Source organism: Dromiciops gliroides, chromosome 4 (genome assembly GCF_019393635.1).
Source record: "Dromiciops gliroides isolate mDroGli1 chromosome 4, mDroGli1.pri, whole genome shotgun sequence".
NCBI classification, from domain to species: Eukaryota; Metazoa; Chordata; class Mammalia; order Microbiotheria; family Microbiotheriidae; genus Dromiciops; species Dromiciops gliroides.
Window position 1 is genome coordinate 425,075,767 of NC_057864.1, and position 16,617 is coordinate 425,092,383.

The following is a 16,617-nucleotide window of genomic DNA, read 5'->3' on the forward strand; positions in this document are numbered from 1 at the left end:
TGATGATTTATATTTAACCTGAATCAAATCAGATTCTTTTGAAAGAAGTTTTTTAAAAATTCTCCAACATAGAATTTCATTCCTAAAGATAGCTACAATTTATAGACTGTCATTAAATCTTCATGGTCAGGAGATAGTTTTTACCTCTTGCTCTTTATTTTGGAGAGCTTGTCCAATATCTTGTAGCTCCTTTTGTTCTTTTTTCAATTTTTCTTCCTTTTCAGCCAGTAGTTTTTCTTGCTGAATTGTAACTGTATTCTTCAGTTTTAATTTGCTCATTAGCGTTTTCATATCACTTTGTAACTTCTTGATAATTTCATTTGCCTGTGAAATAGTCTCATCAGATACGCTTCTAAACTCAGTTCCATAGAATACATGAAGAATTTTCTTAAACTCCTCAAAAACAAACCTTAAGAAGTTCAGCTGATAATGATTTTATTGTAGCTTCAAGTTTTCCTAGCTGTACCCGATTCTTCTCTCCATTTTCTTCTAAGGCCACCTGAATTTAAAAGTGTTTAAATTTTAACCCTTTGGGCTCCATGGGGGAAGTACAACTTACTAATTTTTTTTAATGCATTACCTTTTGTTCCTGAATTGTATCAAATGCTTCTTTTGTTCTCAAAACAAGCTGATCTTTATCCTTGATTTCCTGTTCCAAAACAGCTACTTTAGTTTGAAGCTGATTAATGTGCTTCTCTTTTTCATGACATTCAGCATCAAGAGTAGAATTCTCTCTTCTCAAAGAGAGAATTTCTTGCTTTGCCCTCTGGCACTCCTACAATAAACACAACTATTATAAATATTTGTTGCTTCTAATAAAAGAAAATAAGGCTGAAAATATAAACCAGTCAAAAGTTTCTAGGACAAGTAATTTAAGAGAGCATAAAAAATGTGCTGCATCTACATCTGTTTTATATAATGTGGTCTACTATAGAAGAAAAGAATCCTTACAATCAAATTAAGGAAAAACCACTAGAAATCTACCAACAGATGCGAATAAACAAATAAGGCTTTAAAAAAATACCTATTATTTAGCAAATTTTATTTATCTGAATTAATTCCTCATTTTAAACACTACTTATTTTAATTTTTTTCAAGTATCAAAACAAACTTGCAAACAAAATATATTTCCACATTGGCCTTGTGTGAACAAACCAAAAAAAAAGAGCTGATTCTACCATCTGAGTCCTTCACCTCTATAAGTGGATAGCCTGTTTGGATCATCAGTCCTCTGGAATTACAGTTAGTGATAACATTGATCACAGTTCCTAATTTTTTCTTTATGTCTTTAAGATATTGTTATTATTACAGAAATTGTTGTCCTGCTTCTACTCACTTGACTCGCTATCAATTTATACAAGTCTTCCCAGGTCTATTTGAAAACATCTCCTTCATTTCTTATAGGACAATAGTTTCATCCATCCAACCTCTATACTTTGCTCAGCTTATGGGCACCCCCTCAGATTCTCATTCTTTGCCACCTTAAAAAGAGCTTTATTTTTCTACATCCTTAGTTTGTTTTCCTTAAGCCTAATAATCCTCCCCTTAATCTATACTCCCACTAATTCCTTTTTTCACCCTTCTCCCCTTTCTCTATTTTCTTGTTGAAATTTATTTTTGTACCCAACTGTATATGTCTATATATATTCTTCTCTTTCCTTTGACAAGTTCAGATGAGAGTCAAGTACAAGTATCAGCACTTCCCTAGCCCATCTTATTTGTATAGATGTCTAGATCAGTGACTCATAACAGGGTAGTGGGCAACAAAGCTGCCAATTGGCACCTATCCTTATCAAGGTGCTCTGGTATAGGTCTGAGACTTCCATTTGCCCTGGTACACAGCCTCTCCCTACAGAGGACTGCTTTACACAGCATTCCTGTCCAGATCTCATACCCAATGTCTGAAGACCTCTCAGTCTCCCTAAGACCCTTTGAGCTGGAAAAAAAAAAAAAAAAAAGACTCACTGACTTTTTTCGATTTCCCTATCCTGATTTGGACTAGTATATTTTCTAGATCTGTTTGGAGTAGCCGGGGGGAGTGGGGGGTGAGGGTGAAAGCTTGATTACTGTCTTCATCAGTATTAAGTATTTACTTCCATCACAATTTAAGATTCACAGAACAATTTTCTGACAATAACCCTGTGGGAAAGGAAGTACAAGTACTATCATCCTCATATGACAGATGAGAAGACGAAGTCTCTGGAAGATTGTGACTTCTAGCTGCCTGACGGCAGGAAAAGGAACTAGAGCTCTTTTAGACAGCATCTGCTCCAACATCCTCATTTTTATAGATGAGGAAACCAAGGTCCAGAGATTATTAAATGATCCATCCAAAGTCACACAGCTAGTAAATGACAAACATCTGGCTTGAACCCATATTCTCAGACTTTCAAACCAGTGTTCTTTCCAAGTTTTTGAACTATTCAAATAGCTACAAGAAACTTATTTTCAGATTCAGAAAGCCAAATTTCTCAGTTGCTTCTTTGAATCTTGGCTAAAAGGGGAAAAAAATCTATTATGTTATTCTATTCTCTACTGATGCCTTTTTAATATAATTTCCAGAATCTCTGTAGATTTTCTCTGAACCAACAATATTTGTCACCCCACCAAAACAAGTGAACAATTCAATTACACCTAACATGATAAAATAAATATCTACCAAATAAAAGCACTGTTTTCAACTACAAAAAGAAAGTATTCCATACATCTTCTACACCAGAGAGTTTTGCTTTAAGTTCTCTAATGGTGGAGTCTCCTTTGTACTTCCTTTCTGTTAGGTCCTTATTGGCCACCTCCAATTCTGATAATCTGTTCTGAAGCTGGCGAACATTTCTTTGATGTATGCTTTCTAGGTCTTTTTTCTGTTGTTCATGCTGTTGCTGAGACTGAACCTGTGCCTACAGGTAAGTAAATGAAAGTATAATTAGCAAAAAAATTAAGACAAGACAAAATGAAATATGAAAGAAATATGTGAACGTGTGCTTAATTCTTTTCTGAAAACATTAGCTCTCCCCTGTGAAATCGCACAGGTCAAAGCTGCTACAAACACGAGCATACCTCCTTGGTATTTTGGTTGACGATATTTACTTCCCAGAATTTCACGTATCAGGAATTATCCTTCGACAAATGCTTAATCCCCTCAATGTCAGTATTCACTCTGCTGATACAGCTTATAGCCTAATTCATGCCTTCTCATCTTGTGTAATATTTTTGGGGGGCATAGCAATCCATGCTAAGAACTATGGGATTTCAAAATAAGGGAATACCATATTACATACCGATCATAAAATTACTGCCACAGGTACCAATGGGGACTAGGCATTGAAAAAAGGAATACACCATTTTGTAACTATACTTTGGAACTACATTACCCTCTGTTGGGAATCACTGCCAAAGTGCAAAGACATTTTGTACTTCTACTATGGAAATTTCCTTATTCTAAGAAGTATAAAAGGAGAAACAGCAGCAATAGAACAAAGGAGGAAAAAGAGAAAAGGGTACAGATTATGGCAGTGAAGAAATTCATCTTGAAATAAATGAAAGGGAAGAGACTCCTAATAAAATACTGAGGATAAAAAACAAAGTAAACTGATTAGTAAGGGAGGAAGGGGAAGGGCATAAAGCATTTATTAGGCACCTATTATGTGCCAGGCACTGTGCTAAGTGCTTTGTAAATATTAATCACATTTTCATCCTCATAACAACTTTGAGGTAGGTACTGTTTTATCATCCTCATTCTACAATTAAGGAAACTGAGGCAAACAGAGGTTAAGTGCCCAGGGTCACAAAGCTCATGTGAGTGTCCAGATTTGAACTAGAGTCTTCCTGAAACTAGAAAAGGATGATCCACCATGTTGAAATAGCACAAATACTAAAGAAATGATAACAAAGAACCTATCTGACATTTACCTTGATGATGTTTAGGAACTTTTGGAGAAATAATTTCAAATTAGTGATAGAAATAAAAGGCAGGCAAAAGAAGCTTGAAGGAAAGGTCTGCTGAGAGGAATAATCATCCAGAAAAGAAATGTTTCAGAGGCTTAGCTATGAGGAAAAAATGGGAGGCTAGTAGTTTTATAGGGATAAGACTCAAGGAAAATTAATTAAGAACATAATGATTTCAGCCAGATAAGAAAAGGAGATGAATACTGAGAATAAGGAGCACTAGAACAAGAATAAGAAATAAGTATTCAAGAGAATGCTTGTAGTTTAAATGATGCAGAAAATGATTCACAGTAAGAAAAAAAGACAAGAAAAATAATATCAAAATTATGACAACAGATTTGCTTTCATACCCCACCCCACCCCGCCCCACCCCATCACTATAACATATATTAGAGAGCATTTCAGTTTTACCATAGGTAAGAATAACCCTTCAAAATGTGCATACTTTGAAAAATATGCAAAACCTGAATTTCCAAAATCTTGAATTGCTTAAAGTTTTATCTTATTTTATGGATACCTTTTGTTTCAAATTTGGACCTTATAGATATACAACACTCAGTTTTGTTTTCCAAAAGGTTCTTTCAGAATTACTGTAATCAAATGATTTCATTAACTAAGAATTTTATATATTCCCCTTTGTGTTCATACCTGAAGGGCTTTTTCCTTCTCATTTGTCAGTTCCTGAGAATGCTTGTTTGTCAGTGCTGCTGTGTGTGATGTCCATTCATTTCGTAACTTATCTAATTCCTGGACCTTTTCTGACAATGTCTGTACAATTTTAAACACAAATATTAAAAGATGGAACTGAGCTAGTAACATTCTGTTAATATTAACGACAAGTGATGAATTCCACTTCAAGTGTTCCTAGAGCTCTTCAATTCCTGCCCTATAAAGCATGATCTTCTTTGCAGGAAAGAGCTGTCTTCTTGTAGTCTTTGGATTCTCCATGCCTGGCATGGTACTTTGCCCACTGTCAGTGCTTACTATACCTTGAGTTTACTTGAATTAAGTTACACAATTATAATGCTCATCTCCTTACATGTTGAAGATGAGGAAATATAACCTGGATGTGGAGAAGGGATTTGTAGGCCCTTTCCTTGTACCCTGATCCTTTAGCTCTTTTCAGTACACCCTGAGTAGGTCTTCACACTACAGTGACTGCTATTTTTAAGGTGCTTTAGAAAACTTTAGAGGAACCAAATATAATAAGAGCTAGCACTGTAATAATGGCGCAGCACTTTAAAGTTTACAAAGCACATTACATGTTAACTCATCTTCACAACCCAAACCAAAAGCTTACAAAACCCCCAAAGCAGCAAGGTAAAGAAATAGGAGTATCCTCTTTCTACCATTACCATGGATGTTCTGCTAACAAGAACGTTGAATGGTATGGCTAAAGGAAAGCAGCCGTACCAAAAACCATTTGCCCTAAGTTGCGAGGAATTTCACTAATTGGACATTTACTGTGTCTGTAAGCAAACACTCTCAGAGGAACATTCCAATTCCACTGGAGTTAGTTTAATAAAACTCCTTTCCTAAAATACTTCACTTGCACTGAAGGAGCTTTAATTAAAGGAGGAAAAGAAGGATCCAAAGCAAGGAAGGGACACTTCAGAGGAAGACATATTTGTCTACCTTCTAGGGCAGATATAATGAAAGTGAGCGGGAAGCACTGAAGACAAACCATTTCAAAATGAGGTTTTTTCTTTTCCCACCTTCACAAAACAAAACAGAGCTGTCCTTTAAGCCCTTCCCCTCTTTGCCACACTTTATCTGTCCTTGTTTCCAACCCCTATCTCTAGCCCTCTCCCCTCCATGGGGAATGTAGGGAAGAGCTGACTTAAGCACTAGTGCAAAGCTGAAGTCACCTGGATAAGACGCCAAGGGACAGGCCCAGAACTAGGTGCATCTAACATATAGAAATGAGCCATAGACATCTGACCATTCATTAAATTTGGAGGCAGTTACTGTCCTTCTCTGTAGCCCAGTCCCCCCAAAAGAGGTAGCTGACAGGACACTGTAGACAAATGGAATGGTGTGGGCAAAGAATAAAGATGGGAATAAAGTATAAGATTAAAAGAATGTTTGGATAGAGCAAAAGATCTGAGCTGGGATTTACATTCTGTTTATGAATGAAGATAACTACTTTTTAGTTTTAGATTGGATTTTTTTGTGGTGCAGTAGCCTGACAACTGGAAGTCATTAAAGAGATGATTTACTAAAAACAAACAAACAAACAACCTTGAATTACCTGTTGTGTAAGGTTTAACTGCCTGGTAACATCCTCTAGTGTTTGCTCCAATGATAATTTTTCTTCCTATTAAAAAAAGGTTAATAAAATTTTAATTTAGTTAAGTTACTGGTCCCCAAACAACCTTCCTAAGACCAAATGAGTTAATATATGCAGAGGGCTTTGCAAAACTTAAAGTGCTACACAAATGCTAGCCATTATTAAGAAACCAGAAAACGTCCAAGCAAGCATATTGTATCTCCAGGAAATAGCACCTTATGTTTGTATGGCAATTTATACTTTTCAAGGAATGTTCACATTTCCTTACTTAAGATGGAGTAGGTAGGGTGAACTTTATTATTTATATCTGGCAACTGAGAAAACTCAGGTACCAAGAGATAGATTAATTTGCTCAAGGTGACTGAGTTAATTGGTCATAGATTTGAGACACCATTGGAGTCTGGAAAAAGACTCCCAATCTAGTGCTCCTTTCTATTATGTTGCACTTTTTCCTCTACAATGAACATTCTAAAATAAACTAAAAAATTAAATTGAAATTTGCCTCTTCTAAACTATTTATACTTTCTCAAACACAATGTATGATAGCAAATAACCAAATTTCCAAACATTTTATGGTGGTTCTTTTGTATTCATTTTTCTGGGTTTTTGGGGGTTTTTTCAGGGCAATGAGGGTTAAGTAACTTGTCCACGGTCACACAGCTAGTAAGTGTCAAGTGTCTGAGGCTGGATTTGAACTCAAGTCCTCCTGACTCCAGGGCCAGTGCTTTATCCATTGTACCACCTAGCTGCCCCCGTACTCATTTTTCAAAAGAACAAAATTAGAGAATTTTAGAGCTAGAAGGGACCTTAGAAATATCTAGTCTGTCTTGACTTTACAGATGAGGAAAATGCATCCCAGAAAGGCAGCGTGCAAATTCAAACCTTACCTTGCTACATTTCAAACAGCCTGCTAAAAATTTCTTTATTTCCATATCATTTCCAGGAAGAAGCTTTAGAGAAAGGTGTGTAAGATGCTTAAAGGGATTTGTCTCCACCACATTTAAAAATACAGGTGAATGATCCAATATGGCTGTTGTAGAAACTAACTGTAGTAAAAACCTTTAAAGGAAAGTTTACAAGTTAAAATACTTAGCAAGGTAGTACAGCTGTAACATTACATCAAAGGCACTCTTCTTACTGGGAATAAAGAGGACATATCACAGGATACTAAAGTTTTAAGTGCAATACAGGTAGCTGCTAGGGAATGAGTAGCCAAAAAACTTCAGCTATTACTTGACAACAGTATCTGTCTGCCATATTTAAAAACAAACTAAAGGGGGGGGGGGGCTCGGGGGTACAGAAGAACCCTTAACTTCCCAATTAACATAGAGTTCAATGTCAGTCAAGAAGGTACAATGATGTAAGTCCTGAACTGGAAACCAGTTAATTGTTCCCAACATACAAATAAGGCAATAGACTCATACTCTACATCTAATTCTTCAAAAACAATACCTGTAGAGTTCCAATCTTATTACCAAGATATAAGGAGAGAAAATAAAATGTTCCTTGAGCTTAAGGGGTTTGTGGTGGGGTAGAAGAAAGGAACTTAAGTTGGGTTTCATTACTTTTTTTTTTTTTTGCAGGGCCATGAGGGTTAAGTGACTTGCCCAGGGTCACACAGCTAGTTAAGTGTCAAGTGTCTGAGGCTGGATTTGAACTCAGGTCCTCCTGAATCCAAGGCCAGTGCTTTATCCACTGTGCCACCTAGCTGCCCCCTCATTACATTTTTTGAAAACAAAGAAATGCATTGAAAAACATTTTTGGTATATTACAGATATTTGATTATCACATAATTTTGAGTTTGCATAAATGCAAAACCTATGGACAAATAAATGAAAAAGACTGAATCCAAATTAAAATGAAATAAATCAAAAGATTCCAAATTTAATCTCCATCTTTTATTTTTATCTGGTTAAAAAGTACTTATAAGGGGCAGCTAGGTGGTGCAGTGGATAGAGCACTGGCCTTGGGCAGTCACTTAACCCCAACTGCCTCACAAAAAATAAAACAAAACAAAAAGTACTTATAAGGCTAAAATAAAGATAAAACAAATTCTGCACAAACAAAAATATCCAAATGAGTTTCTTTATAAACTGCTATTTGTGTCATATAAAAAACAAATTAGCTTTCTAAAAAATTTCACAGAAAAGACACAAATGAAACTGCATTTAGAAAAATATTCTGAAAATAATTTTAACTTGACAACAGATATGTCTAAATTCCTTTCCTTTTCCATAAATGCTTTCCCTTCTTCATTAAAAAAATATCTAAGATTAAATTTTGGTTAAAATAGTTTCAATGACTTTATTCAGCTTTGGGAACTCAAGGGAATATACTACTATTAATGTTAATAAAAACAATTTGAAATTTTAGGTTTAATAGAGGCTAAATTCCAATAAAAAAGAAACAACAGGGTATTCAAAACACATCAAGAAACCTTGGCTATAAACATCTTTCAAAAGAAAATTTAGTCTAAGATAGCTTAGTAATACAATGTCCATATAAGACTTACCTTGGGATTTCTTTGCATTGTTCCTGTGTACATTGCTGTAGTAGATCTATAAATTTTTGTGGAAAAGCTGAAAAGTCTACCAGAAGGCCTTGCTGCAATTTCAAACTATATACATCAAAGATAAGAAAAGGGAAATTTTAAAATTTGGATACTGTAACTTTAACATTTTGTCTTAGTAATTATCAATGTTAATCAATAGTATTCAATGTCCTCAGAATCAATTTAACCCAAGCTGCAGTTTTTCTGTTTTTAATGAATTATTAATATGCTCTAAGAATACATATTTCTACAAAATTACAAAGATTCTGAATAGAATCAGTTTATAAACACCACAATTTCCCCAAACTACATAGAAAATTCCAGTTTATCCAAAGTTTCTAAAAGGCTATCAATGTAACATAAAACATTAAACAATGAAAGCATATATTAAAATTTAATTGAATAAAACAAAGAAAATTTAAGTCACCAACTTACCTCTGAAAATCTTCCTCAGATATAACAAGATTATACAGAAAAAACGGATCAGCATCATCAGTCAACTGAATGACTAAATCCTAAGAGAAAGATTTGTTTTAAGTATTTCAGTGCATATAGATCTTAAAAATTAGTAAACTGTTTCTTTCTTAGAAGTAAAATCACCTGATATGGGAAAAGTATTCCCACTGAGTTCTCATGATAATCACTGTCAAATGACAATTTCATCATGCAGAAAGAAACCTGGAGGTTAAAATCTACCCTTTTTTTTGACTCAAGCATAGGCTGAATGCTTAGAAGAATAACACTGTTAGGGTTCTAAGAAAGCTTATATGGTTTTCAACTACATCAGTCAGAGATATAATTTTTGTTTACTGTCTTCGCAAGGGAGACAGAATCTCACATGTTACCCAAGAGAAGAAAAAACAAAGATAAAAACCTAAAGGAATTACTTTTCAAAGCTAGGCTTGTGAGATTTACACTTCAAGCTTTTATCTGGAGAGTTTATAAGGGAATAATTGAGAGGGAAAATATATATGCCAAAAGATAACCACAGGATCAGAGCAGATTGGGATCCTTCTACAAATAAGTTATATCACTTGAGAAGCATTGACTAAAACTGTGGGTGCAATAAATTCCTTTTTTCTATCTTTTGCTTTTTATCTCGGGAATATGACAGCCTTCACTTAAAGCTAATAAAAGGGACTCAAAAACTCTTATGATACATCCAACATCAAGGTATCACATCTATCACTTTAGGTCTAGTTCTTCACTTATGTTATTCAAGGATTTTGATAATCCCTTTCTTAAAAAAAAATCTTTATTTCAGCCTAGAATAGGATGGCCAATCTACTCTAACCACTATATAACGGTGAAAGAATTCTAGGAAAGGTTCAGAATACACAGGTACAGCCTTAATGGCAAGACCCACATCTTTACACATACACATTTTATTCCTAACTGGATCACACCTGGCTTTTTTAACTTGAACACATAGGATTTAGAGCAAGAATATATCTTAGAGCCCATGTAGTACAACCTCCTCATTTTAGAGATAAGAAAACCGAGAGCCAGAGATGAGATTCTTCCCCAGAGTTAAGTGTCTGAACAAGATTTCATCAATCCTCTTTTGAGCAAAGAAATCAAGAGAACTGATAATAAGTTAATTAACTTATTCCCTTCAGAAAAGAGGAATACCTCTAAACAAGGGTATCAGATATCAGGTTGCTAGGGTTGCCTGTGAACCAATTCTATTTAGCTCCAGGTGGCTGGTGAAGTGGCATTTGAGATCCATCTGTCTGTCTCCAGTCCCAAGTCAATGGCCTCTTACTGTAAGATTTAAGTTTGTTTTGTGGACAGTTCAGAATCATAGCACTGGAGGACTAACCATTAGAGTAGTCAGTCTTCACAGCACAGGAGGTATGGAGTTAAAAGGGAAGCAACTAGAGAGACAAGGTTAGAGCAAAGATTGAGGAAGATAAGGCAGGAAGACTGCAGAGCAAAAGTTTGGGGGAAAAACGTTTATTCCTGACTCTTAAGTATAACCAGTATGACTTTAGGGCCACAGAAATAAGTATAGAAAAGTTTAAAAAGGAAGTGAAGAAATGTACTTTACTGTTCCTCAGAATAACTGATGCTCATTTAAGTCCTTTCTCAGGCTGGGCCAAAATGTTATGAAGTACTACAGCTGAAAGGGTAGTCTTGGGGTTATAACACTAAGGAACTAACAATTAGCAAGACTGCTTTGTCCTTAGTATTTTTAATACCAACTATTTATGCTGCATATAGTTACTTATGAATAAAGAGGGAATCAGGAAGTATAAAAACATCAGATAAAGGCCTATAACCTAGATCAGTCTTTGTTCTGACCTCATGCAACTTTGCTAGGTGTACAGAAAGATCAAGCCTAAAACTTCAACCACCTTTCCAAAAATTGTTTCCTGGCTCAGCACCAGCCTCATTCCTAGATTCAAGCCTTTACAAATCACATTTGGGGGGTGGGTGGCCTTTGGATATTATCTTTAAATGTATTAGCAATGGTGGGTAGACTACTTAGAACCTCTGTGTGAAAAAGAACCTGTGGACAAAAATGAACTCTCTTATATACAAGGGCTACATCTGGGTAATCCAAGGTGTAGGAGCAGGATTATATTCCATAGTCCAGCCTCACTGCTTAGTTTTCAATTTTTCCAGTTCAAATGAGGCTCAAAAGTGTCAGTAACTTTGTTTTCCTTGCTCTCTTAAGTATATTCTCCTTCAGTCCTCTTAATTACTACTTTTCCAAAATGAAAAACACCCCAAACTGAAATATTCGTCTCTGCAGTACACCTACACTACTGTGTTGTTCTCTGGAATAGAACTATATTTCTATATTAACAACCTATAAATAAGTGGAATCTGATCCTTTTTAAAGTAACCCTTTCCCCATCACTGACCCTCTCAACTTTAATGCTATATATACACACACACACACACACACACACATATATATATATATATATATATATATATATATATATATATATATATATATATATACTGCATATTCTCTTCCAAATACCTAAGCAGTTTCCACAACCTCAGATTTCCAACAGATGTAAAGATCCAAAATTAAAAAAAAAAAAACCAACCCAGAATGGTTACAAAGTATTCAATGTGCACAAGAAATGAATGAGTTAGCTGTCTGGTACATAAGTTATCATTAAATTACAAATCAGAAATACCAACCTTTCGATGAACTGGATTAGAAACTGCTTGGAGTTCAATGCTCACTCTAACATTTACTCTTCTGTTTAAAAACAGATAAATAACTGTTAAAAAACACTCAAAATGGTCAAATACTGCCATTTGCACTAGGTAGAAATTTCTAACAGGCTATGTAGGAAGGGAAAACAACAGAAGAGGCAGCATTTGAGTTTTGGCATTGCCTATGTGAACTGAGTAAACTGTTTAACCTCTCTGGGCCTCTCACAATATCCTTATCTACAAACCTTTCCTAACCCAACTCTATTCCAAAAAAATCTGCATACTCACTATAACCCACTCATGAAATAATGTAAAGCTGGTGTCCCATATGGCTCTCCATGAGCAGCAGAATCTGACAATTAAATCTCAGCCCTCTTCTTTCTAAGAACTTTCTCTGATGAGGTAGAAAGTATAGTATTTTCTGGTCTACATAGGCAATCTAACCCACATGCTTTAGATAACAAGACACATTGCACACAGGTATGCACATAAGCGTATAATGAACACAAGTAAGTGGAAGGCATCTATTTTCTGTGCATTGTCTGAACATGTAATATAGTTCAGGGCACAGAGTGCTCGACTTGTAATCAGAAAGACAGGGTTTGAATCCTGCTAGATATTTATTACCTGTCTGAACCTAGGCAAGTCATGTTTGCAAGGTGCCTCAGTTTCTCCATTTTTAAAATGGAAATCATGGCATATACTTCACAAGGTTGTTATGAGGAGAAAATGAAAAGTACTTTGCAAATCTTAAAAGAGGGATATAAATGCTAGCTATTGTGTGTACTATATAATAGTACACACCCTAGCAGCACATCATAAAGATGAAGTGAATTAAGAAAAAAATAGTTAGGGGGGGCAGCTAGGTGGCGCCATAGAGAAAGCACCGGTCCTAGATTGAGGAGGACCTGAGTTCAAATTCGGACTCAGACACTTGACACTTAACTAGCTGCATGACCCTGGGCAAGTCACTTAAGGGGGGGGGAAGGGAGAAGAGGAACCAGGTGAAAAATAGTTAACTAAATCAGATTATGATATAAAAGCAATGAGTTGAAAAGTAAACATCACAACAAAGCTAAGAATTGTCTAAAAGGAAAAAAATATATAGCTTTTTTTAAGGACCTTCATTTAAATCAATTTTTTTCCTGATGAACTGAGTGCTGATTTGTTGGTTTTCCACTTTTTCTTGCTTAAAAAAACAAAACAAAACAAAACAAAACAACAATAACAAATGTGGGAAAATGTTTTACATGACTTCATGTGTATAATGTGTATCATATTTCTTGATTTCAAAATGGGTAGTGAATTGGGGGAAAGTAAAGACTTTGGAACTGAAAATAAATTTAAAAAAATTTTTTTAAATCTTTCTCATTGGGGCAGCTAGGTGGCACGGTGGGTAGAGCACCGGCCCTGGAGTCAGGAGTACCTGAGTTCAAATCCGGCCTCTTAACACTTACACTTAACACTTACTAGCTGTGTGACCCTGGGCAAGTCACTTAACCCCAATTGCCTCACCAAAAAAAAAAAATCTTTCTCATTTTCTGAGGCCAACTTTAAGACATACAAGATAAATTGGAATAATCTCAGAGAGAAGGTAGGGTTTTAGCTGAGACTTGAAGGAAGCCATCAAAGTCAAAAGACATATAGATGGGGAAGAGAGAGGTCCAGGCAACACCTGCCTTCTTACTCTTCCTAGAACATAATACTCTGTGTATTTTTGACTCCCATGCCTGGAATGCTCTTCCTCATTTCATCTACTTGCTTCCTCCAAGATTCTCCTCAAACCCCACCTTTTTCTTTAAGTTAATATTTTATTCCCTTCCCCCCAATTAATTGTAAAAAGTTTTAAACATTTGTTTTTGAAAATCTTGAGTTCCAAATTCCTCCCCCCACCCCCAGGGCAAGCAATTTCATATAGGTTATACATGTGCAGTCATACAAAACCAATTTCCAGTGCCTAAATTCTTGTTGAATGACTGAGTCTTGGAGAAACTTCCCTATATACACTCACTCACTTTAAAGTTAGGGGCCAATTTTCTCCAAAATCACGTCCTTTTTTTCCTTTCCTTAGAGGCTGCAAAATTCACCTACTTCATAAATTTTGGAGTTAGCTCTTAGATTTAAAGCAAATTGATTAAATCCTGTCATAAGCTACTCTTCATATTACTCTAGGAGTATCACATTATCCCCTTTTCCTAAAACAAGTTAAGCACATTGTTTTTCATGTCCCCAAATTCTAGTCCCATGCGCTCAGTATTAGGGAAATAAAACTAACGCAATGTTGACCACATTAAAAGAATACTTAAAATGTGTTGTCAAGTCCTAGTGTTTTTAGTGGAAACAATTTTGAATGCCACATAAACTATACTGTCTTCACAGCACATTGATTGCCTATGGTATTTATAATGATCAATAGTATGTAATATTTCACATTTTGAACAATGCACAACTGTACAAAAAAGTGTTCTGTACTATATATGGTTAAATCTCCTAATATTTAATTTTGTTTTTTTTTAATCCTTTGCTAAGATAATGTTATCTCCTCCAAACAGGGTGGTTTGGGGAGAAAAACACCGGAGCAGAAAGAGATCATCCCAGACCGCAGAGACTCCCCATCTCTGCTAAGTAAATCTCTGAACCTAGATACATTCCTTCACTTTCCTTAAGCTGTATAAAAGGCAGATCACTGAACTAGACAGTTCATGTTTATTTAGTATCTTATTATAAGGTCTGCAAAAAACTTTAACACAGACACTCACTACCTTGTTTAATAGATGGGAAACCAGGACTAAAAGGTTAAGTGATTTAGCCATCCTAAGTATCTGAAGCAGTCTGAATCCTGGTCCTTCTGCTTCCAAATCCTCTATCCACTAAGCCAAACAGGTCCAAATTCCTATGATCCTAAAAATTAGTATCACTTTATTGTAATACACAAGAATTTTATTTTGACTTGACCAACAACTTAAATTTACAGGGTTGTGTTGGTTTTTTTTTAAAACCCAAAGGATACAAGTATCATTTCTTTTTCAACCCCTATTCAAAGACTCCATTTAAAAATACCATCAGTTATACTGTATCTTAAAGCTGGCTCGGGTCTCTAACTCTTCTTCCTTCTTGCTCAGCGTTTGGCACTACCTCGTCAACCATCAGTTTGTGAACATAACAGCAGCACTTCCAACTTACATTTAGCTTCCAAATTTTTTTCAAAGCATTCTTTCAGAGATTAATGTGAGACAGGCAGGACCACAGTATTATCTCCATTTTACAAATGAATCCCAATTGTCCAGGATTACACAGCTTGTGTTGGAAATGAGATTCAAACATAGTTCTCTCCTGAATTCTGAACAGGTGTGCTTGAAACGGAGAACGGTATCATTCTGGCATGAAGCCTATTCTCTCCTAGCTCCACTTAATGTGGAGATCCTGACGGGCAAGTGATCCAATCAATCAATCAACAACCTTGACAGACAGTGTAGCCTCTATTAAGTGCCGAGGGTACAAAAATTTTTTAAAAAACCAAACACCTAATCCCAAAGAGTTTATAATGTCCTACGGAGAAGCTTTCATTCCACCTAGACCAAATCTAATGCTGTACTATATGTAACATGTTTCCATACTATTGCCTAAGGGGTTTCTTTCTTTAAAATCCCCCCCCCCCAATCCCTCGCGTCAGCCTATCTCCTGCTTTGGAAACGGAGGCGGAGGAGGAACCCCTTAAGCTTTCGGGTTCACGACTCATGTTTTTATTTCAGTTAAACTTTGTTTATCACTAGCCACAATAAAGAGCAACCGAGGGAGGCACTAGATGGCATTTAAAAAACAAACAAAACCACCGAGAGGAGCTGTTTCTTTTACTGACTTCCAACCGACTCGGATCCATTCATTAGATCCTGAGTTTGAAGAGACGAATGGGTGGGGCGCGGGACCTCGGTTCAAATCCTCCCACCCCCCTCCCCGCCTTTCCTAAAAGACGCAGGGCAAGTCGTTCTCCCCGCGGGAGACTCCGTTTCGTCCTCGGTAAAACGGAGGTGGAGGAGGCGATCAAGCCGTGCCCGCCTCGCTCACCTGGTTGCTGGGAGGATCAAAGGAGAGCATGGCGGTCGGCCCACTTTAAAGCGCTTTGGAAACTATGTAGTCATCTTTGGTTACTACCATTCGTTTTGCTTTGTTCCGGTTATTCCCTAGAGGACCCCGAGATCAGACCCTTGACGCCCGCCCGCTTCCTCGCTCCCGCCCCTCAGTCAAGAGAGGAGACCCCGCCGGGGAAAGCGGCAGCCCCGACCCCGCTGACCGCCCCCCCCCGACCCCGCTGACCCCCGACTCCTCCCGGAGGAGGCGCGCCCTCCTGGCCGCCATCTTGCGCCCTCAGCGCCGGCCCCCAACGGCCTCGGCTGCCTCAGGCGCGGGGGACGGGGAGAAGCGCGTTCCCTCACCTCTCCTCGCAGTCTTTGCACTTCACCTGCAGCGGGACCAGCTGCCGGAACAGAACCTGACTCATGGTGGACGGCCCGCCCAGCCGCAGAATGGACCGGCCCGGCCCGCTCCGGCCAAGCCCGCGTAGCCGCCTCGGCCAGAAGAACCTCAAGCTCTCTCCGCACTGTTTGGGTTTGGCGCTCGGCTCCCGCGGAGGAGGGCGGGGAGAGGGCGGGGA

The 16,617-nt window shown here is 37.1% G+C and overlaps 1 protein-coding gene across 3 annotated transcripts in view; it reads right to left on the reverse strand.

Annotated features, from left to right (window-relative positions):
- SASS6 (SAS-6 centriolar assembly protein) overlaps positions 1–16,578 on the reverse strand; it is a 32,533-nt gene extending 15,955 nt beyond the window's left edge. Inside the window, exons 1-11 of one of the 3 annotated variants that reach the window (XM_044000531.1) lie at positions 16,400–16,578; positions 11,949–12,009; positions 9,222–9,301; positions 8,748–8,852; positions 7,123–7,294; positions 6,197–6,262; positions 4,594–4,713; positions 2,706–2,897; positions 581–649; positions 410–499; positions 145–324 (exon numbers count right to left, since the gene is read on the reverse strand). In XM_044000531.1, coding sequence (XP_043856466.1) covers positions 145–324; positions 410–499; positions 581–649; positions 2,706–2,897; positions 4,594–4,713; positions 6,197–6,262; positions 7,123–7,294; positions 8,748–8,852; positions 9,222–9,301; positions 11,949–12,009; positions 16,400–16,464 — 1,200 coding nt within the window. In that variant the 5' untranslated portion in view covers positions 16,465–16,578. Of the gene's footprint in view, positions 1–144; positions 325–409; positions 500–580; positions 776–2,705; positions 2,898–4,593; positions 4,714–6,196; positions 6,263–7,122; positions 7,295–8,747; positions 8,853–9,221; positions 9,302–11,948; positions 12,010–16,399 lie in introns of all 3 variants that reach the window. The other 2 variants (XM_044000530.1, XM_044000532.1) reach the window with 2 other exon arrangements.
- Positions 16,579–16,617: the final 39 nt, after the last annotated feature.